This window comes from Zonotrichia albicollis, chromosome 3 (assembly GCF_047830755.1).
Source record: "Zonotrichia albicollis isolate bZonAlb1 chromosome 3, bZonAlb1.hap1, whole genome shotgun sequence".
In the NCBI taxonomy this organism is placed as follows: domain Eukaryota; kingdom Metazoa; phylum Chordata; class Aves; order Passeriformes; family Passerellidae; genus Zonotrichia; species Zonotrichia albicollis.
Genome location: NC_133821.1, coordinates 12,194,878 through 12,217,831, shown reverse-complemented (window position 1 = coordinate 12,217,831; position 22,954 = coordinate 12,194,878). Strand labels below are relative to the sequence as shown.

General features: G+C 44.0%; 1 protein-coding gene and 1 long non-coding RNA gene across 3 annotated transcripts in view; one reads left to right on the top strand and one right to left on the bottom strand.

Annotated features, from left to right (window-relative positions):
* The window catches only part of LOC141728454 (uncharacterized), a 60,688-nt gene that overhangs the window by 2,494 nt on the left and 35,240 nt on the right, over nucleotides 1–22,954 (top strand). The gene's annotated exons all lie outside the window — the stretch shown is intronic.
* The window catches only part of EFEMP1 (EGF containing fibulin extracellular matrix protein 1), a 45,691-nt gene continuing 33,713 nt past the window's right edge, over nucleotides 10,977–22,954 (bottom strand). For both annotated transcript variants that reach the window (XM_074536661.1, XM_074536662.1), the window contains exons 6-11: nucleotides 20,275–20,394; nucleotides 17,620–17,739; nucleotides 16,061–16,180; nucleotides 14,512–14,635; nucleotides 14,204–14,399; nucleotides 10,977–12,184 (exon numbers count right to left, since the gene is read on the bottom strand). In XM_074536661.1, the coding sequence (XP_074392762.1) occupies nucleotides 12,026–12,184; nucleotides 14,204–14,399; nucleotides 14,512–14,635; nucleotides 16,061–16,180; nucleotides 17,620–17,739; nucleotides 20,275–20,394 (839 nt within the window). In that variant the 3' untranslated portion in view covers nucleotides 10,977–12,025. The remainder of the gene's footprint in view (nucleotides 12,185–14,203; nucleotides 14,400–14,511; nucleotides 14,636–16,060; nucleotides 16,181–17,619; nucleotides 17,740–20,274; nucleotides 20,395–22,954) is intronic.

Below are 22,954 nucleotides of genomic sequence, written 5' to 3'. Positions count from 1 at the left end.
GCTTCCTTGTGGGAGCACGGGGTGTAGGAGGGACGGAGATGAGAAATCTCTGAAGCCAGGTCGTGGAACTTGGGGTTTATTGCAGAGGGCCTGGTGGGAGCTGCAGCCACAGCTCAGAGCAGCCTGAGAGAAGAGAGGGGTAGAGAGGAGTAGAGAGTAAGAGAAACAAGAGAGCGAGGTTCCTGTTACAGTACAATAAATCATCTTGTGTTGAATATTCTATTTTGCACTAACCAATCCAGTACAATATACAAACCCTATAGCATTTACCTACAGCCTATAAGAATCATTACATCACCATACTGTGGTACATTTTAAACCCTACAAACTCCTCTTTGGGCCCCTTCTGCCAAGCTGTAGGGTCTGCTCTGACCCTTGGAGCTGTCTGCAGGCAGAGGGTGTTGTTCCATCAAAAGGGGATTTTTTTCAGCCAGCCACACCATTGTTTTCCAGTTGCTCAGTAACTGAGGTATCTCAAAGCTTGCTTTCATTTCTATCTCACTTATAGTTTCTATAGTCTCAAAATCTTTTGCCAGACCATCATATTTATAAGGCTTTCCTGGTTCATCTTCCCCAACACTTCCTGGAGGGGTTTTCCTTCTATAACCTGCCCATGGCACCTCCTGGGCTGACCCTTGGAGCTTGGCGTGGCCGTGCTGCCATTCCTGAGGAGCCTGCCTGTGTCCCCTGGCCCTTGGAGCTTGGCGTGGCCGTGCTGCCATTCCTGAGGAGCCTGCCTGTGTCCCCTGGCCCTTGGAGCTTGGCGTGGCCATGCTGCCATCCTTGTGTCCCCTGGTCCTTGGAGCTTGGCATGGCCGTGCTGCCACCCCTGAGTTCCTGAGGAGCCTGCCTGTGTCCCCTGGCCCTTGGAGCTTGGCATGGGTGTGCTGCCATCCTTGTGTCCCCTGGCCCTTGGAGCTTGGCACGGCCGTGCTGCCATCCCTGAGTCCCTGAGGAGCCTGCCTGTGTCCCCTGGCCTGTGCTGCTGGCAGAGGGAGGGCTGGGCCACTCTGTGTGCCAACTTGGGCTGTTTTTGCCTGGGACAGAGTGGGCTCAACACCAAGCAAATGTCAGGGCAAAGCCTTGCACAGATTTATTCTCATTCAGGGAAATGTGCAAATCTTGGCTACAAATGTAGGAGCACAAATGAAGGGTTAGTGCACACACATATCATAACTGTGCCTGCAAATGGAGTTAATTATGGATTTGCTTCCTCAGCCCTCCTGCTCCCCACAGGTTTTCCTTGACTAAATGAATTGTGAATCCTGTTCCTGTTGTCCGAGTTAAGTGGAGTGAAACCTGCCCTGAGTAATACTGGGGGGAAGTTTCAGCTGTAATTTTTTTATTATGAGCTTTGCCATTTAACATCATTAAACTCAGTTATCACAATTAAGTTTGCTCTAGGGCTTTTCTTGGGGCTTTTTTGGGATGTTTATTTAGTTGATTTACTTTAGTTCCTGAATATATAGAGTTTTAATGTTCCTGGTTTTTTCAGCCTTCTAAAAAATAGCAGCTTTAAAAAATTTGATTTTTGAGAGCTTCCCAGATCAGAAAAGCAACATTCTTGATTTCAGCATGAAGAGTCTGGAGTTGTTAGTGATTAAACTAATGAGCTGTATAATTATAGTGCAGAGGTTCTGCAAACCATTCTTGCCCAGTGGCTGTAAAGCCAGTGCTTTCTGCCCTGCTGTTCCAGAGACTCTTTCCATACAGGAATTGATTACATTTGCAAAATTTTCTTGTAAAATCCTTTCCCTTGTAAATATATTCTTTCCACACATCCAATGCTGATTCAGTTAGAAATGAGTTTGCATTTAGAGGAAACTTTTCCCCTTGTTCCAGGTAGAGCCTTTCTCACAGGTCCCAGGCTGGATCTGTAGGCAAAACCTGTGTGTAACCATTGCCATCATCATGACTCCTGGTGTCCAGCCCTTGTTGTCTCTGGATCATGGCAAACAGATGGTGTTCAAGTTTTATTTGAAGATCTGACTGCATTGGAAATGAGGCAAAATTCAGCCATCACTAATAGTAACAATGCCAAACCCTCAGGAAGTTTCTTTCCTCTTCTCTTTTCCATGGTCTTCTTTATAACTCTGTTACACAACTGTTTCATCTGAGTGGTGTAACCAATGGTTTTGGAGGTGCATCTGCAAAATTTCCTGATGTTTTGTGAGCTGAATCAAAGTGATCGTGGTTCCTGTGCACATAAGTGTTCCTTTAGGTCTGTCCGTCTTGTTAGTGTGTACAGAAATTAGATTTAATGATGGAAAAAAATTTCTATAAAGTAGAATTACTGTTTACAGCCTTTTAATTACATTTATCATTTGAGCCCAACCAGTTGTGTATCAGTAACTGTTTTCCTCACAGAGGTAACCAGCAACAACCACAGGCATTGAGCTTTGTTTGATCTAATTTTTGGAAAAATTGTTTAGCAATCACTGCTAATAGCTGGCTGATACTTGCATAGCATCCAAGTTCAACTGTACATTTGCCTTTCACAGGGCAGACTTGCAAACATGATCTGGCACCCAAACAGGCCTGTGCTAGACTAAAATTATTCATGTGTAGTTGGATAAATAAACAAATAAGGAATTTGGAGACTTTCAAGATTATTGAATATTTTTAATTGGGTATCTGCCTTTTTAACTTGGAACCACTCAGAATGGTCTTGAAAACCAAGCTTTTAGACTTCAAACAGCATTTATTTGTTTCTAGGTTTGGTATTTGTGATTAATTAATGGATTTAATGAGCTCCGAACAATCTTAAGAGGGGAAACTCTTCTCCAGGATGATGGATATATCCAAGCAAACAGGTCCTGTACTCTTTACTGTCAGGTTGATGGCCCTGAAGTGTTGTTCTCAATGGCACTGATGGTTCTGTCCTGCTCTTCAGAGAAATGTTATTCCCTTGATGTCTGAAAATCACAGAAAAGGTGTGAGTGCTTAAATGGGAGCAAGTGCCTCTGCAAAGGTGATGTGAGGTGAAGAGGGGAAGTGGCAGCGCGGGGGCTGTGCCTGCTCCTGAGCTGCAGAGCATAGCAAATGCTCCAAATATCAGATGTGTAAGTTAAAATTGCCTGGAGGCAGCTTAATCTTATAGGGGAGGAATTGGCATGGTGCATAAACCAAGCAGAAATGGGCCTTGGCAGGCAGAGCAGCAGCTCTGGGACAAGCTGTTCTGAACACTTTATCGCTCGTGGGCTCACGCTCGCTGCACTGCTGACCTGGGCAGCGTCTCCTGCTTTGATCTCTGCCTGATATCCCCTCACCCAGGCCATCCTGTGCCTCATCCCAGCCTGAGCCAGCTTTCCAGGGAATCCCTCATCACTGCCTGGGATTTGTGGTGCTGGGGAGCGCTGTGAAACCACCCTGGGGTGGTGCAGGGGGTGCCTGAAGCAGCCTTAGAGCTGCTTCAGAGAAGGGAAGAAAACAGTGTCATGGAAATAATGCTTTCCCAAATATTATAGGCCATTCCCTGCCTTTCCCAAATATAGGCCATCCCCTTTTTTGGGGGTGGAGTGGGCAGGCTTATCAGCACCTCTGTTCAAATCCACTTGGACGGTTTGGTGCCTCAGGACTTGTTTCTGCTCTGTGCTGGGACAGTGTGGAGGGGTCATTGGGGCAGAATTAAAAGCTTTTTTGTTGTTCTTCTGCATGGTTTTTGGCACTGGGAAAACCTGTAGCTCTTGCAAAACATTCAGCATCCCTGAGCTTAAACACTATTGTAACATCAGACCTCACTGGATTTTGGCTTGGGGCTTGCATCCGGAAGTATTAAAATGCTTGTGTTAGACAGGAATGCTACCCTCGATAGAAATTTCCATATAAAAACCTCGACTTGTCATTTCTCCATATATTCCCCCTGATTGGCTCACCCTGATTTCTTTTTATTGCTGTTTCTGCTTGGCAAACACTGATGTGGTCCTAGCTGCATGTCAGCCTTCGAGGGAGCTCCGACAGGGCAACGAGACTTGAAAAATTAACAAAAATTAATATTTTAGGTTTCCCATGTGCTCTTTAAGGCTTGGCAGTGCCTGGTGAAGGAAATGTGCAAGCAATGGGTTGAGGGTGATGTGGGGGGAACCCCACAGGCTTCTCTCAGTGCCTGGGTGGCCACAGCTGTGGGATGGGGCACCCTGTCCCTTTCCCTGAGCTCCCCTGGTGCTGCTGTGCTGGGTGGGATGGCATTTCCACCTCTGAAGCCTCCTGAGCTCTGCCCTGGAGAAGGGCTGTGTGGTTGTTGGCTCCAGCCTCGGTGCTGCAGGGCATGATTTCAACCATGTCTATGGAGACCAATTTTCAACATCAAAACAAACCAGCGTAAGTGGAATTTATATTACCTTTTAAAAAAGCAAGTCAACAGAGCTGAGGGCTCTGCTTCGAGGAAGCCTCTTGGGCTTGTTCAGGGAATTGCTACAAATATTTTACATCCTTTTTGGGACTTCAGGCAATCTCAGCAAGCTTCTGCCCAGGACAGCTGTTGAAATACCCCAGGTTAAATAGCTGGTCACAGGGGGTTTGGGGCCTGTGGTGGGAGGCAGCACTCCCTCATCACCAAATACCTTCCACTGCTCGAAAGCACTGTCTAATTTTTTCAAGGCCAGGCCGATCATTCTAAATTTCCAGAAAATACTTCCCCCCTGCCACCCTGAAGCACAGTATTTTCATTTTGGGTGATGGTGATCGGAAGCAATCAGAACAAAAGCCTTGATTCTGAGTGTGTGCAAATCTGGATGATCCTGGGGTGAAGAAATATTCTGCTATGCAGAGCTAAAAAATATCCCTGCACAGTATAACAGCAGTGGAAGGGTTAAATTCAAATAAGAATGTGCTGTGGTGGAGGATGTGTTGTGGTGCTGCCCAAAGCCCATTGAAAAGGCAGAGTAAGAAGGGCTGGGGGTGTTCCACCCTGCTCCAAAACATGCTTGAACACTCAGTGCTCAAATTCAAAATAATCTTGTAAATTCAGTAACAGAGGCTAGAAACCAGAATCTGGAAATTTTATGAGTATGTTTTATTTTTTTTCCTGAGCTGGTTAGTGCTTATCCCAGCCTGGGGAAGAGAAACATACCAAGCTACTGGACTTAACATTTGCAAATAGCCTGGTTTAGGGATTTTGGCCTAGGTACAAGCATCAAATTATGACAAGATGAATAGTGACTTAAGTGCTCTCTTTTGTGCCAACAAGCTGCCAGCTTAGAGAAGTGTTTCCATTACCTGGGTACCTGCAGGCAGGTGATTTGGGTGGGATGTTGGTACTGAGTAGATCTTAATTTCTTTCAGTATCCTACACCTGTAGCGATGTGAGTAATCCTTCAGGAGAGCTTTATCTGCATCTCTGATTGCTGTGATGTGAGTGTGGTGCCTCTCCAGCTTTTCTTTATGCTCGTATGCAAACAGCCTTTGTGCAAAGCATAAAGTAAAGCTTCACAGGAATGGCACTGTGGCCTGTTACCCCAGAGAATGCAGGTAAAAAAGTTTAAAACAAGTAAGGAAACATTCCTGCAAAATGTTTGCTTGTGTTAGAACTGAGTAGCTTTCAGCCTGGTATGGTTGATTGTCCATGGAATGTCAGTGCTTTATTGGACATGTTCACTGTACAATTCAAATCCTTCCTCCTCAGCATACCAGAGCAGAGACAGAGATCTCCTGACCCCATTAAAGTTTCATGTTACTATTTTGATCCTTGTGATTTGGTTTTTAGTACAGAATCACAGGCCTTGCAGAGAGTTCTTGGCATGTTGGTTCATGTTTCTCTGCCTACCTACCTCTGCCAGCTTGTAGAGCTCTCCTGAAACAAAACAGCCCTACTAAATATTGGGGTGCAGTCTCTGGACTGATCCTGGGTTGCAAAATTGTCTGAAACCGGATTTATTTTGGGGAGAGAAAGCAGCAAATGCAAATCTGTTTTAATCACTCCAAGGATCAATTCATTAATTAGTGTGTGCAGAAACAGCTTTCCTGGCAACACCGTTGTCTGCAGTGCTCTGGTTCCTGCTGCCTTCCCCCAGGCAGTGCCTTTAAGCTGGGCAGAAGTGAAGTTTTTCTCCCTTGAAGGTGACTTTTTTTGCAAACATTTGCTGCTGGCTGAGTTGGCTTTGATGCAGTTGTGGCCACTGCTGAGCTGGGTGTGATATTTGGGCACAGAATGCGGTGCTGGCAGCAGCTACGCAAAACCCTCACTAATGCAGGCATGGAGGCAGCACCAGTGCTCTGTGCAGGCTGCTCCCCTCTTCTCTTGGTGACATTTCCAGGTTTGGGGCATTTGGCATCACAAGGGCTGGTGCTGACAGCAGAGCTCCTGGCAAGGGCATGAGCAGCTCTGGAGCTGCCCATGGCAAACTGGAAATGCTTCCCTGTCAGGGGAAAGGCTCCTGTCCAGGACAGCCACGTATTTAATGGCTCTTGGGAGGCTTTGCTGTGGATGTGTGCACTTAAATCTCAGCCTGCTCTGGGCTTTAACATTCCCAGCATCCTGCTGTAAGAAGGGGACGGGACCCAAGCTCCAAGCTGTGTCTATGCTGTAGTGAATTTGCACAAGTGTGCAAAGGTTCAGCTTCATTCCCTGCTCTGATCCCCAGTCACTCCTGATGCTGGATTAGCTTTGTGGAGTTGTGGTTTCCTCTTTGCATGGTCTGCCATAACCCTGATGCTCTCCAGGGAGGTGGTGGTCAGTCCAGAGGCCTTTGCTGTTCAAATAAAGCTGGGATTGCTTCCTGCATGTGCATCACTTTGCATTTATCCCCTTTGGTTTTATTTGGCATTTCCTGCTCAATACTCAGAGCACTGTAAGGGCTCTGTTTTCCAGAGGATGCTCATCTTTACCTGAACAACTGGATATCATTAGCAAAATGTTCTGTTCCCCTTCTTTTATCCACTTCTTACTCGGGGGCAGGTCCTTTGATATGTTGCCTGTAAGAGCAGCTCTGGCACAGTGCTGTTGTGCCAAATTCCTCCTCCAGGCATGCAACAGAAAGTTTCACTTCATTTTTTTTGCCATGGCATTATTGTTTTTGCTTGTCTCCCCGATGTGTGGCCCCATCAGCCTCCTGGGATGTTGCTTTTGCTGTGATTGGGAGAGTTGTGATTTGCCAGTGCAGGCATTTGCAAGCTGCTCCTTTGGCCTGCCGTGTTTATTTTCACCCCTGACCTTGCAGAGCTCAGGAACATTTCCATTTGCCGTGTTCATGTACAGCCTCAGCTTCTCAGAGAATGACTTATTGATTTTAATAATGCCTTTTACCCTGCTGTTTTGGTATGTTGGCTTCCCCTCTGCAGCCCTTGCTCCAAAATTTGTTTGTTTTCCTAGTTTCCATGCCGCCTGCAGGAATTTTGCTCTTTTGACTTCCCACTTGGGTGTTTGTTGTATATATTCTGTATAGGAAACATTCCTGTATGTTGCACAGAGATACTCCAGAAACACTCCAGTGCAAGAAGAAAATGTGACCCCTCCAGAGGAGGTGGTCACAGGTTCGGATGTTTCTGGAGTGGCACTGGCAGGATTGAAACCTTGAGGTGCCTGTGTAACTTCCATGGCTGTGGTTTCAGAGTTTAACAGCATAAATATGTTGCTTTTGTCAACCTAGCTGGCAGGCTGCTCCATTTGAAAGCCTTTCTGTGTGCTTGTTCAGGTGTATGGATGGGGATGGGCCATGTCTTTGCTTTGGGAGTTCTTGTGGACTTGCAGAAGCTTTAGTGGATGTCTTAAGGGTTGAGGGGAAAAGTGAAAAAAAAGAATGTTTTGTTACAGCAATGCAATGAAGTGCAGCACAGTGTGCTTGCAGGGCAGGGGCTGCTGGAGTGCTTAGCTGAGAGCTGCACCTTTTGAATGTTTATCCTGTTTGAGTATAAATGTACTTTGTGGTTAGGTAGAAGTTACAAAAATATTATTAACATTAAAAAATACTAATTATCCAGATGTATTTCTGTGAAGGAGCAGGGATGCAGAGTGCTGATGTTGCTTCTGAGATCATTGGGATTCTGGAGCAGAAAGCAAAATTTATCTTGTGAGAAAGCATATGACTGACACAGTGAAGGTGTTTGCAAACAAAACCTGGAGCTCACCTGGTTCCAGTGTTTTGGTCTGCAGGAAGTGTTGCTGTGTCTTGGTGTCTCAGCCAGTGTCAAAGGAGATTGCTGAGAAAGCAGAGAATAAATCAGGGGGTGCCTTCAATGCTGCCTTGTTGTGTTTCTGTGACATGATATTTGCAGTTTTTTCTGCTGATTAAATACACACAGTAAGTGTGAGACTTTAAGCAGTTAATTTTGAGGTCACTTAAAAAAATTACTTGTTCAATGCACATAATCAATATAAAACAGGATTTCATATCTTTTCCCATGCAAAAATTACAAAAGCTGTTGTACTGCCTTTCAAATTTGCTTTGGCAACTCCAACCCAACCCTGTTTTATTAAACAGCTCTCTTTCCTCCTAATATATACAGAAATGTTTGCTGTATAAACATCTTAACTAGACATCTGCTTTTCCCCAGATATAGAGCACAGTTAACTTTTTGCCCTATTCACTGAGGCTGATCACTTTTTTCTGCTGGCCAGATGAAATAAAGTTGGGTTTTGTAGCAGATGCAGCCCAGTTGAGCTTTGCATGACGCAGGTGTTCCCCCAGCTGGGAAGTGTGGAATTGTGCCATTTTGCTGAGATGATGGGGAGGTTTAGATATGTGAGGGCGTTAAAAATAATTCTCTGTGTTAACAGTGGGCTTTGTCCCTGGTGGGCTCCATATGCTCAACAGCTGACTGGGGCAGCAGCTGTTCTATATTTTATTAGGAGACTTATGAAGTTAGAAACACGGATGATCATTCAAAACACAAGCAACTCTTTGCAGCCATGGAAACGGGGTTCAACAACAAACTTGCATTTGTGAGCCTTCCAAGTAAAATAATCCCACTGCACTGTGTTCAGGTGGTCCTGGGGAAGTGAATGAACTTGCATTTTGGTTTCCTTAGGTTCTGTTTACTCAGTCCCACTTTTTTATCTCTTTTCTCCCTGTTTTCTGTTTCTGAGAAGATACTAAAACTTTGCATGTGATCCTGATTTAGATTCTCCAACATTGACAGATTTATATGAGAATCTTTTCTGGAGTGTGCTCTTGATAATGGTCATGGCAGTGGGATACAGAGAAGGGCGAGCAAACACTCTGCTCTCATAACTTCTTGGGATTTTAGTGTCCCTTATAATCCAAGTAGCTTTTCAAACTCTTGTTGCATGTTTGCTGCACTTCTGTACAATTTGTAGGGAGCAGGTGAAGCTTTGCTTGCCTGGAGAACTGGAGGACCTGTAGGTTTCTCTCCTAAAAACATGCAGGATTTTTGGTGTAGAAAAGCTCTCCTTGTTCAGGCTCTGAACCATCTTCTCATTCTGACTGTGGGCTCCTTTCAGGCTCAGTCATGTACCCCACCCCTACCCAAAACAAAACCAGCCACCCCCTGCCAGTTTCTGCTCAGCTCCTGTTTTGCTTTGGAGGGGCTGCTGTTATTCCAGCTCTGGGCTCATGGAAGTGCTGCCCACACCCAGTGACCACCTTCAGGCTCACCCAGCCTGCGGAACAGTGACCCATGGCTGCATCTGCACTCCCGAGCTGTGACAGCCTCTGACTCTGCCACTTTGGGCTCTCAGTGATCTGCTGGGCACCTGGATATTGCAAACAGACAGGGAGCAGGGCAGTGGTGTGTAAACAGAGTGGATTGAGCCAAGAATCCTGCACAGTGAGGTGTGCAGGACTGTGCAGGACTTGGTACAGTCATGTGTGAGGTGAAACTGCCTCTGCTGCTTCTGCCCTTTGAGAGGTGTAGAAATATTTTTATATATAATGATCAAGTTTGGGTTACTGTCAGATGAGCAGAGTTTTAAAAGGAAGGCTTAAAAGGGCTGTTGGTAAAACGGATATAAAAACTGGTACAGAAAATCCTTGGGACACAGCTTGGCAGCTTGGAGACTTCAGGGATGATTTGTGGTTCCTTAATTTGCTCCAGGGACCAGCCTGGTGCCCTTCAAGGCTGGGCCCTTTAGGAGGCAAAGCCATTTGAGCCTCCTCTGGGCACCTCTCAAGAGAATTGCCCATAAAAGCACCAAAACTGATTTTCTTGGAGTGGGCAATGCTGAATTGCACAATTTGGAAGTTAAAAGTTGGTGTAAAAGAAGAGTACTGATGTTGGGGGTGGAGAGGGGTGTCTGAGGGGCAGCACAGCTCATGAGGACAGCCTACATGGAGAGACAAAGTTCATTAAAGGATGTATAGAGGCAAGCATGTGCCATTTGCCATGGGAATTGCGTGGAGGAGCAGGAGGCTGGAGGCAGCTTGCTCAGTGTTTGTGTGGAACGAGGAGCTGCATTTCAGACTGAGTGGGTTTGGAGCCATGAATGGGGAGGAAGGAGCTCCCTACAAACCCAACTCTGTAGCAGAGACTTTTCACTGTAGCAAGCCCCAGTTAAATCCCACTACAGAGCAACTGGACTTGTCCTGGTGAGCCCCTCCCTCCCTGCTGGAAGAGATGAGGAGTGCTGGGGGTCTCACCCCACTGCTTTGGGCCCCAGGCAGAGAACGTGACCCAGCACCAGCACCATTTCCTGGCCTGTGCTGCAGCCACGTGCTTTGAGCCTTTTGGCAGATGAAGTGTTTGTTTAAAGCCACAAATGGCTTCCTGCAGGAATGATCATTGGATAATGGGGTCCTGCTCTGCAGTCTGCCTGGGCAGGGGGATGTGGTGCTCTCAGCCACAGTGGTTGTGGCCTGCTCCAAGTTTTGTTCTCAACTTTTGCTGTCAGTAAAACTACATCTCAGTAGGCAGCAGGCTCGTTCTTCTACAAAGGAGCTGTGTTGTGAGTCTTCCAAGAACTCATCCTGTACAGGCTGAGATCTGGATCCCTCTGACTGTTCAGACCTCAAAACAACTTTGCCAACTCCCACAGTATGTGACAATAACAGCAGTAGTAACAAACTACCTCCAAAGAGACCAAATACAATATGGTAAGAGATCTTTATTAAAAATTTTGTACATCAAAGGATTAACTACTACATTTTAAACAAGAAATAAGATTTTACATATTACAAAAGATGTTATTAGTTCTTGAATTAGAAATAAATTTTATGAACACTGTACATGATACATCTGAGTTGTAAGAGTAAGAACAGGACCGAGTGCCTGAAAATGATATAACTTAAGAAAATGCACTCAATTCTTAGTATACAACATAATATTTCTGAAAAATAGTATGTTAACTTCAGTCTGAAAATGCTGCCTCCCTCTGAGCAGTAACTACCGACAGTGTTCTCATGGACATTTGTGCCCTGCCTGGTGATTTCCCATTTGGAGTTTCTTTCTTTGTTGGAGACATTTTCTTCCTATGGTCTGTTTTTCTTGGAGAGAGCGTAATGTTATTCCATGGTATGGTTAACACAATCTGCATACAAAAACCTGATGCAAAGCATTTCTCACAATGTCACTTTACCTCCAACCCAGATTAGAAAAACCAACTGTGATAGCACATAAATGTCTACAGAAATAGATTTTTATTTACTGTTACCTTTTGTTACAAAGTAGTTAAAAATAAGAAATATATTTTAGCTTATCAGATAACCATTACTTTGTGTATCATTCGTACTACGTAATTTTTTTCTTTTTTGAGATTCAGTGTAGCTGCATTAGAATTTAAAATAAAAACAAAACAGAAGATCACTTTTAAATTGCATGACCTATTTGGCTAGGAAGGGTGTGTGAAGCTTTACAGGATAGTATGAACATACAGTTCTCATATAAAAGCATAGTATGTATCTAGTCCAAGGAAGGTAATAAAAAAAAGATTTAACTCTTTATACAGAAAGTGACAATGCCCATGTTATACTATGGAACACATCTACTAACTCGGAATTACAGGTGTAACGTGCGAATAACAGAGAGATCAACTTACTAAACAAATTCTTTTAAAAAAGAGAGCAAAAATCTATAAATAACAATAGTAAGTGCTTTGTTTTGGGTACTATTCTTTGGTGCGGGGTGGCTGCGGGCGCTAGAAGGCGTAGGGGCCCACGATGATGGTTAGCCGCAGCACCGAGCTCGTGCGGTAGTTCAGGCTGTTCACTGTCAGCATCTCCAGGTCCACGATGTGCTCCCTGGGGCCCGACAGCGACTTCACCAGCACCAGCATGGCGCTCACCGTGCTGGTTTGCTGCAACAACAACAACAGCACAGCTCGGCTCAGCCCAGCCCGCAGCAACTCCTGCTGCTGTGCCACGGCTCCGTGGGTCGTCCCCCCCCCGCCCTTCCCCTCACGGCTCCGTGGGTCGTCCCCCCCCATCATTCCCCTCACGGCTCCGTGGGTCGTCCCCCCCCTCCCCTCCCCTCACGGCTCCGTGGGTCGTCCCCCCCCCCCTCCCCTCACGGCTCCGTCCGTCCCCCCCCCCCTCACGGCTCTGCCTCAGCCCTGGCCTGTACCAGGCAAGGGCACTTTTAACACTTCCAAAGGGCCATGGCTAATCTCACACCTGGCTCTGCTGCAGGGAAAGCTCCACCTGACTGAGCCCCTCAGGAATAAACTGTGCTGCAAAATCTGTTCCTGGTTATGCTGACTACCCCAGAGGATGTGGGAAGTGGTAATCTATCCCAACATGGTTTTTGTTTTAACCCCATCTACCAGGTTTTAAAATAGAGAGAGAACAAGTGAAACAAGAGCCCTAATGTCTTTAACAGTGAGGTAGTTTGTTCACTGGAGGGAAACTCAAAACTGTCTCGTGGCTCATGCTCCAGAAGTTGTGTTGTCCTTGTAAACACTGGGAATTTTTGTTACTGGTGTGTGCCTATTGCTATCCCCATCTTGTTTTGCTTCAAATCTCCTTTCCCAATCTGGGGTTTTGCTGCTGGTTTGTCCAACAGCTTTGCCTTTTCCAGATGCTGATAAAAGGGTCAGCTCTGTCTCTCTTTGCCTACTACAAATATTTTCTCCCCATGTCACATGAGTTGGGTGCACAGATGAATCCAACCCATGTGCTGCATCCAGGAGCCAGCTCAGCATTTTACTACAACAGTAGGAATAACTTCCGAGCAAACTTTTGTTTACCACAGTCCCCTGGCAGGACAAACACGTGCTTCCTTATTTAAGGCCTGTGATTTCTTGTTGGGTGGCAACAGGAGGTGAGAATTGTTACTCTAAGGGTCAGTGTGAGGGCCACACTGGGGTCTTACCCTAGTGGGACCTGCAGTGATCTTGTTTTTATTTTAAGCAAGTAGCTGTTTGTATTTTGGGGGTAGTTAGGGGGTTTTGATGTGTAACCTGTAATCCAGTGTTTTCCCCTGGATTTGTTATGTCACAACAAATGATGTATGGATGAGTAGTTCCCTTTTCCCACCTTGGGTAAACATGGTGCAAATGGCAATACCACAGCTTGGTACACTTGTACTATCAGAAGCCCACAATCTCCTGATTGGAAGGAAAAAATGAAACATGAAAACTTCCCAATTACTGTATTTCTGATTGAAGGTTTTTGTGCTGAATCTGTTTATGGAGTGTAAAGCCACATATGAAGGAAGGATTTCCCAGGAATTTGTAAATATTATAGGGGTTCAGGAAAATGAGATTTCTTCCCAAAAAACCCAAAAAACATCTGCTTAGAAAGCAGATATTCTAGATGCTTCTATTCATGTGTATCTACTTGAATGTATCCCACTAACAGGAAATACTGCTATCCCAAGTATTTTGGACTTCCTTGGTTTTTCCTATGGGAAATAAAGGTTTAATTATGTCTCAACAGCACTGTAAGTTTGCCTGAGCTTACCTTGGGATGGGGCACGGATTTCTAGAATGCTGTTATTGATTTCTTATTTTGTAAAATAAGAATTGTAATTCATGTAATTGTACAAGCAATCTTTCTATAATTGTGTCCTAGATTTATCTGTGTCCTCAGATTTATCTGACATGTTGGTACAGAGACGGGAAGGCAGGGAGTTTTGTGTGAATCTGACATGGCTGTCCCAGGATTGCTAAATATTCCTAAGAGTTGGAGTCACAGTTTAGAGTTTCCAGGTAGGAGAGTTAAAGGCTTGTTAAAAACTGGGAACCAAGCACACTTGGTAAGGAAGCACCAAAAAGCTGCTGAACTTTGGGGTGTTGTGGAAGCCTTCTGGGCACCTTTGGGGTCGTCACAAGGACGGGGCAGTGTGGAGGCAGGGCCTGAGTGCCCCCAGTACTCACCCTCAGGTAGAACTCTCCGTTCTCATTGCCAGACTTGATCCTGAAGGTGTTGATGGTGTTGGGGTAGATGCTGGTGGCCTGGATCTGGAAGATGTCGGAGGGCACGGTCCTGTCGGAGCGGATGCTCATGTACTTGTACACCACCGAGTAGGGCAGCTCCCGGCAAATGGCGTTGGACACGGGGCACACGCAACGACTGCACACAGGGGAGAGCACAGCAAAAGGCATTACAACACAAAGTTCTCTTCATTCCTTCATGGCCCTTCTTCAGGGTGAGCCTAAAACACAAGATTTCATTTTTCCCTTACTTCTCCGAGGTAAGGATGTAGGGCTCTTGACAAGGATTTCTGGGGTAACAACGGAACCCTCCGTGGTAATTCCAGCAGATTTCATCCTCTCTGCATTCATTAGTGGTCTCACACTCATTTATATCTAGGAGGAAGGAGATGCTGTGTCAAAGCAGATGGAAACAGGGTTGCTACAAAGGTACTACAAAAAAACCTGTTTGTCTGTTGAAACCCATCAGCTTTCCATGTCCTTGTGTTGTTTTCTGAGACCTGGCTATAAAGGGTTTCTCTGTGCAGAAGTGGAATAAACTTGCTTATTGGGTGTTAAGCAAGACTGAATGTTTTTAGCTGACTGGAGATGCTCATTAATCATATATAATGCAACTGTGGAAGTGCTGTCAAGTTTATAATTAGCAAAGAATGATTTTACAGCCAAAGGTGTCCTGGGGACAGAGGAAAAAGGTCTCAAGGAAGAATTGTGATTACCTGCCTTTTGTGGCTTCTCAGTTATTATAACCTGGGTTTTAGGCTCTAAAGTGCCTCATTAATGGCTACATTTTCACCAAAATAGCTTTAGAAGAAATAGTGAAAACTCATTTATTGTGCAAAGTAGAGTTTCTTTTGCCTGAGAAAAGACTCCTGAAGGGAGGTGGAGACTGTGAGCCTTGCACTGCATTAATGCTCTATTTCCTGCCAGTGCCAGAGCCCCAGTGTCTACCCACAAGGTCTCCTAAATTTCATACAGGCACAGAAAGGCTTTATCCAAATGTAATCTCTTGGAAGGCACAAATAGGTTTTTATATGCTTAAATCAACCATCCCACAATGCTCAGTGTCAGCTGCTGTTCTTCAGAAGAAAAAGAAGTTAAGCAGGATTTTGTAAGACAAAATGCTCATAAAGAAGAGTTATTTTCTCATGTTTTCTGGCTCTAATTATCACACCTCTTTATTTCTAAAAATATTTTCTGTCCAATCTGGTTTTGCATTACAGAAGCAATAGTTCTTGCACTTAGAATATTGCAGAACAATATATTCTAAAAAGATGCAGAGACTTTTAGCATCACTGAGAAAAAAACCACAAACTTGAAAATCCTAGCATTTGGTGGCACCTAGCCAGAACATTTATTTTTCTACACACAAATTATCTAAGCTGCTGAAGGCTTGCATTTTTTCTCCTTTATCAGAAGAAACGTATCTTTAATTTTTACTGTGACTGGATTTAGGAATCTCTCTGAAAAGAAACATATAAATCCATGTTTCATGACCTGGATTTATTCAGGGATGTTGATATCAAATTTAGATCCACTACCTTGACATCTAAGACGAGCTTTACCTGAGGGCTGCAAAAACTGAAATTTTGTCTTAGGAATCCAAAGGACTTGGAGTTTGAGCTGAAGGATTCAAATGAGATTAAAAGATATTTAATGAATCATCAAGTGCTTTATCAACATATCTTCTGCTATCAGCACAGTAATCCTGTCAGGCAGTACAACCATTTATCCAGCAATCACCCTTAGCCTGAAGTGGTGTAAAAATCTCAGGGCTGAGCCTGCCAAGGGGAGGGCACTTACCTTGGCATGTCCTGCCTCCCACTACCTGGTACCCTTCAGGGCACACGCAGGAGAACTTCCCTGGCTCGTTGACACACTGGTACTGACATAAGTAACTTGAGGTTCTGCATTCGTCAGTGTCTGCAGAGAGCAAAAGAGCTTTGTGTTATTGGCTTTTGAAATTTACCTTGTTGCAGAACTAAATATAACAGCTTAATGCTTGGGGAAAAAAGTATCTGAAAAGAGCTATCCAAAACCTGAAATGTGCTGCTTAATACTTTGAGAATGGAAGGGTGAGCTCTGCTGGGATTTTGTCAGTAATCCTCCAAAAGAAGTTTGGATTTGAGGAAGCAGAAGCTAAATTAGACTTCAGAACAGGTTTGGGAAAATAACTCTTGAAATTGTGTATACTTGCAGGATTCCAAAATGTGATGACTTTGAGGAAAAAACCCGCAGCTGCGAGATTAGTTAGCAAGGCAAAAATGTTGCCTTTGTACTTGTGCCCTACACTCATGGAGTAGCTCTCTGGGAAAGGGAGAAAGATATTTTTTTTTTTTTCCTTCTAATAATAATCAGTGGATACCATTCCGCTGCTTCTTTATCCTTGTGTATCCATCAGTCCCTCGTGAGGGAGGCCTGGTGTGGAACAGAACTGAACAGGGCATGCCATCAACAGGAAATGAATTTAAACCCATCAAGAGGAGGGCTTGGCTTGGAAAGCACAGACCTCCCTCCTCCTACCCCTGAGCTGAGCCCAGCTCTTGGGCTGGGCTCAGGGGTGTCCTTGGAGGCTGTTCCTGTTCTGTTCCCTGCTCTGTTCAAACAGGATTAGGGTAAGCAGCTTGGTTAACCTATTATTATTATAATTATTAACCTAAGATCAGGCTAAGCAGAGGGAGCATCTGTAGCAGCTCTCCCAGCTCACTGGGGAGGGCAGTGCTGAAGCAGGGACCTCTCTGCCTGCAAGGCTGGCAGGAAGGCTGTGGGCTCTAAGGGTGAGGTCATCATGTGTCCAAGAGGAGATTAGGGCACCCCTGCGGAGCCTCTGGCACAGGAAATAAAGTGTTGATTGTGTAATTGTGCAGGAGGCATGCTGTTTGTGTACACAGGCTGCAAAGCACCTCAAAAGCACACTCGTGGCCCCCTTAAATCAGGAATTGGAGGTTTTGTTTTTGGAGGAGCCTAACAACACACAAAATTGCCCTTGTTTTTGCTGTGCATTCCTTTCCAATTCATTTAATGATCATCAGCATTAGACCACCCACAATTCCAGGGAGTTTGTGCAATCAGGGTTCAGAAATCTTTCTTCCCACTTGGGATCTGAAGTGCAGCAATCTCTGTCCTGTTTTGCACTTGCTATGGAGAGACCCATTCCTACCTGCACCTGAAAGCAGCTGCAGCTACTCAAGTGTAAATTAGCCTCCTTTGTACCATAAAAAATAAATATCCTTAGGATTTTGACTACAAACTCTACCCACAGATTGTCTCCATTTCTATTCTGTCCCTTAGTTCACAGAAAGGCTTCAGTGCAAATTAAAACAACAACAAATTTTCTTTTCTAAGACAAAGAAAAGTCTCACCTTCACAGTTGATTCTGTCACTGCTTAGCTCAAAGCCTGGATTACACTGGCAAATGAAAGAACCCAGGATATTGTAGCACTGCTGTGCACATGGGTTGTTGGCATCACATTCATTTATGTCTGAAAGGAAAAAGGAGATATTTTTCTTGTGTAGGTGGTAATTAGGCTTGGTGGGTTAGTCCTTAGGCTGGGCCTGTGCTCAGTTGGCTCTATCAATGTGGATCTGCAGACAACTGGAGCAATGTTAGAGCTGTGCTTTACATTCCATGTAAAAACCAGTATTTTTCCAGGAATGAGAGTTATTCTAATGTGTGATGAATTCTCCCAAAAATGTTTAATGTGGCTATTAAGCTGCACATTCCAGTGCCTTTTTTTCAGGTATGAAATGCCAAGTCTCTATAAATAATTGATATAAGGAACACATACTGATAAGACCTCTCAGCATGCAGTGGTTAAGATTTATTTGAGCTATTTATTACTCTGAAAATTTGTTCTTTTAAATTCCATTGCAATTATAACATGAGCCTCTGAGGCCAGTAGAGTTCTGCAGAGCTCTAAGGCCTAGACCATATTGGGGGAAGGTATTTTTCTGTGCTACATTTTCCATGGTGTTGCCCATCCCAAGAACATTTTGAGGACACTGGTATGAGAAGAGAAGCAATTTTTAATGGGAAGTTTATATAAGTCTAATCACCTCTGGAATCTATAGCCCTTGTTTGGCACAGACTGTTGATTAACTGCTGCTCCTGTCAGCCTGTGGATTTTAATGTTTTCCCTTTTATTTCCATCCTGAATGTTTTCAATTGATGTTTGTGTTTATCAGATATCTCCATGAGCAGAGAGCTGTGCTTGGAGAAAAACCTTTGAGTTCATGGCTTATAAATGTCAGCAACACTGTAAATTTAGAGATACACCTAAAAACTGACAAAGATGAGGCACTCAGAAAACTGCAACCAATGAAGAGGATATGAATTCTCTGCATAATCAACCTTCTAGTCCTGAAAATGAATGATAACAGGGAAAACTCATCACAAAGTCTTTTTTTCCCCTCTGAGTTCATTTCTGGCAGCAGTGCAAAGGATGTACATCATTCCTCCTCCAGTACTACCAGGAGGAATAAATTTGGTGGCCAAAGCCCCAGCTCTGTTCATTTCCCAAGAAATATTGACCCATTTTCAATAGAGGCAGAAATCGTGACACAAATGTAATAGCTACAGCTGTCAAGTGCTGCTGGGGCAGATGGGAGTTTGTCTTGATGCAGCAGCCATCCATTCACAAATCTTCTCCTTAAGCTTTCCTCCCCTTTACCTGGTAGAAATGTGCCTGGGGAGGCTGGAAAGCCAGGAAAGGGGAGTTTGGTGAAGTGCTGAAAGAATCCACCTTCCATTTGAGCCATGGAAAGGACAAGGCAGTGACTTTTGTCACCTGGTTCTGTTGTGTCCATGGGCAGTTTTTAAAATCCTGTGATTTGGTGAGAACCAAGCAATTCCTGTCTCAGTGCAGAGCTGTGCAGTGTGCCAGGGTGCTTGGTGGGGGTTGGCAATGCTTGGAAGGGATGGTGGAAGCTGGAAAACACAGCCTGATTTCTCTAGGTATATAATATAGATTTTATATACACCAATTGCATCTATAAAGAGCTGACCATCTCCATCACCACTCTCTTGATTTTATAGCTATTCTCTTTGTGCTTCTGCAGACAGAATTACTTTTTGTTATCACTTTCATCCTTCTAGAACAGATGTTATGATTTCAGAATGGACATCAGTCTTAAAGCTTTACTGTGCAGCTTCTCTTAGTATTTTATTTCTAAGGGCAACATCACAGCTGAAAGGTCACTCTTAACAACACTTGTTTCAATTTTTAACTTTTTCTAGATATTCAAATGTGACCTAAAGGCTTTCTTTACCACGTGCTGAGGGTAATTACCTGTGATGGTGCTTGCAGGGGTCTTAGGATGAGGGAAGAGATGAGAATGTTGACTCCATGTTTCAGAAGGCTTGATTTATTACTTTATGATATATTATATTAAAACTATACTAAAAGAATGGAAGAAAGGATTTCATCAGAAGGCCAGCTAAGAATAGAAAAGGAATGATAACAAAGGCTTGTGACTGATTGAGACAGTCTGAGCCAGTTGGACTGTGATTGGCCATTAATTAGAAATAACCATGAGACCAATTACAGATCCACCTGTTGCATTCCACAGCAGCAGATAATCAATGTTTGCATTTTGTTCCTGAGGCCTCTGAGCTTCACAGGAGAAAAAATCCTAAGGAAAGGATTTTTCAGAAAATGTGACTCTGAAAATTACCCTTAACTGCAGAGGTGTAGGATTCCTTTGATTCCCAGTTCTGGCCTGTGTAGTGTGAACTGGGAATAATATCAGGAAATAATAAAGCAGAACTGAAAGAATAATTAAATCTAGGATTAAATACTGAATATAATGCTTTAGATATTCCTTGGAAATCTGCTATGCCAACAAAAAAAACTAGAGCTTTCTTGAATGTCTGTTATTCTCCACCCTCCTGTAACTCTCGGCTCACTGGCAGAGGAGCCTCTCAGTGCAGCCTTTTCCTGGTTGGTGCTGCTTTCCTTTCAGTGTGTGCTGGTGTCCGTGTGTCTGGGGGCTGTTGGGGAGTGCCCAGCAGTGCTTACCCACGCAGGTGTGGTTGTTGGATGCCAGCTGGAAGCCAGCGTTGCACTGGCAGTAGTAGGAGCCGGGCGTGTTCACGCAGCGGTGGTGGCAGTACGGGGGCAGGGTGCACTCGTCGATGTCTGGGGCACCAAAAACACCAGTTAGTTCACATGGAAGCACAGCACCTCCCTGCTCTTCTTGTGTCTGAGGAAAGTTCATTGCACTTGGTTAAAAGCAGGAGGAAAGCTTATGTCAGCTGGGCACTGCTTCCTTGGGTATTACAAGATACACTTGAACTTTTCCTTTAAGTGACTGCTTTGTAACAAGCTTTTATGCTCCTTGTCTTCAGTGTGCATTCCAACTTAATTTTATTGACTCAGTCCTGCAATAGTGCTTGGTCTGGTTTATTTTGTGGAGGTAAAACTCAGTGTTTTGTTCAGCTTTCCCTGATCCCTCAGGATCAGGCACGGTGCTGACCAACACAGCCAATGTTGGAGCTCATTTTCCCAAAAACTCGCATGCAGCACTCCTGGCACGTACTAAATCTTTTCAGCTCCATTAGGAACAGTCCAGATTTTCTGTGCAAGTGCAGTGGAATGGCAAGGATAGAGAAATAATGGGCCTGAAAAGGAAACAGGTGGTTGTGCTTCCGTGGGGATCCCCAGACCCTGCCTTGCTCTCCAAGGGTTTCCCATTGCTCCCATTCCCCTGGCTGCCTGTCCTGGATCCCTTCCCACCCAGCAGCACACCTGGCTGTGCATCCCAGGCGCTGAGAGCTTTGCACAGTCTCTCCTTGCAGGTCAGCCCTGCTTTTGAGGTGGAGCAGTCTGCCTTTCCAAGAGTCAGCATTCCTGCTGTGCATCCAAGCAGGGCTTTCACCTGCATGCACCACCCCATTCCCTCACCCCTCTGCATTTTAAAAGGCTTCTGGAGGAGACAGTGGCTCTGGCTTTGCCTGGAAAACATGTTTTATTATTCCATTTTTGTGTGTGTGGTGGCTGGAGCTCGGTGAAGAAACCCAATGCTGTGCTCTGGGCTTGTACACAATGGGACATTTCAAAGGATCAACACTCACACAAATCAGAGCAGTATTCACTGGAACAAAGAAAGGCACTTCCCACATCCATGCCAGATCTTGCATTTCCTACCTCCAGCTGTTTCCACCATAGATGTGTTTAAAAAGAGGCCAAGACTTTTTTTTTTAAATATAATGAGGAAAGTGTTTGTTTTAATATCAAGTGAAAAAAATAATCTTTACAAGTTAACCCTTGCTTTGTCAAATTTAGGGCTGAACTTAATGGAGTGTTTTGGATGATTCTGAATGAAAAGGCTTCTGCTGGAAAATTCCTGGCTATCCATACAGTAGCAATTGTCACTGGAACTCTTGTTGCAGAGAGAAATTTGGAAGTGGAAATGGAATAAATTAAGGAGGCACAGTAGATTTCCATGCTTGACTTTTACAGGACTAAGCTCTTATAAGTAACTTAAAAAAAATAGGATTATACATATGAGCAATGCATTGGTACATTTATACACATAAATGCTTTCAGGATCTGGCTCTTATTCAGTGGGAGTTTTCCTTGTGGGATTAGGCACAAGGGCAGATCTAAGGGCTGACATTCATCTGATCAATCGGGCCAAATCTGTTTGAAGTGATGCTGGAAAACAATTCATTCTCCCTGCAGTCATGCATTTCAGAAAAGACTCATTTAGCAATACGTGAACAAGCAAATTAAAAAGAAAAAATTATAAAAAAAAGTCAGAAATTGTTAGTGAATTTAGATTAAAATCAACCAATTGTTTAAAATGTCTCTTTTTCTCCTTCTACCTTCAAGCCAAAATAGTCTGGAAAAATTTCTTTCAAATTTGAGAAACATTTCCTCCCATATGGAGAACCTCTATCAAGATCTGGCCCCAAGAACATTTTCTGGCTAAGCTGTTATAAAATCCCTAAAGACAGGCTTTATTCTGAAATGCTGACACTACTAACTGTTGGGATGTACTTGTAATTTAGGTCAGTGTGTAATATGTAACACAGGTGTTATTCTTGGTTTTGACCTAAATAGGAGAAGGGAAATTTCACTTTCCAGACCTCTTCATGGATAGATTTAGATGCATAAATGTGTTCACAATTAGGTATAAGGGTCTATCACTCCCATTTCTTCTCACTTCTGTCCTGTTTCCTGTTATTTAGGACTATGGATGTTGATATCAGGAGTGCTGTTGCATGGCAGTAATATAATTTACCTGCTGTGTAAAAAATCCAAATAAACCCTAGATATTAAAAAAAAAGCATGACCTTCCAAAACTATTCATCTACCTACATTCCAAATTAGTCATCCTACTCCTGCACAGAGAACTGAGAGAAATCAGATACACCTGTGTTTACACCAATCTGACAGTTTGAGGCCTGATCTATGTCTCTTAGGAAAGAGATAAGAATTTTTATTCTTATTTCTACAGCCCTTGGACTGGAATCCTGAAGAAAGGGCCATGCCCAGAAATTGAAGTTATTCTAGGTGTGTACTAAAATCTTTTCAGTTTCTTACCTGTAGCCTTAGCAAGAAGAGAAGAGATTAAGAATAAAAAATGAAGAATAAGAATTTTAGAATTCTTATACACTTTGAAACGCAGGATCCCTGAAAGAGGAAAAAACCCCAACCCCAAACGCTTTTCTCCTAAGCTGCATAAAATGCAGGC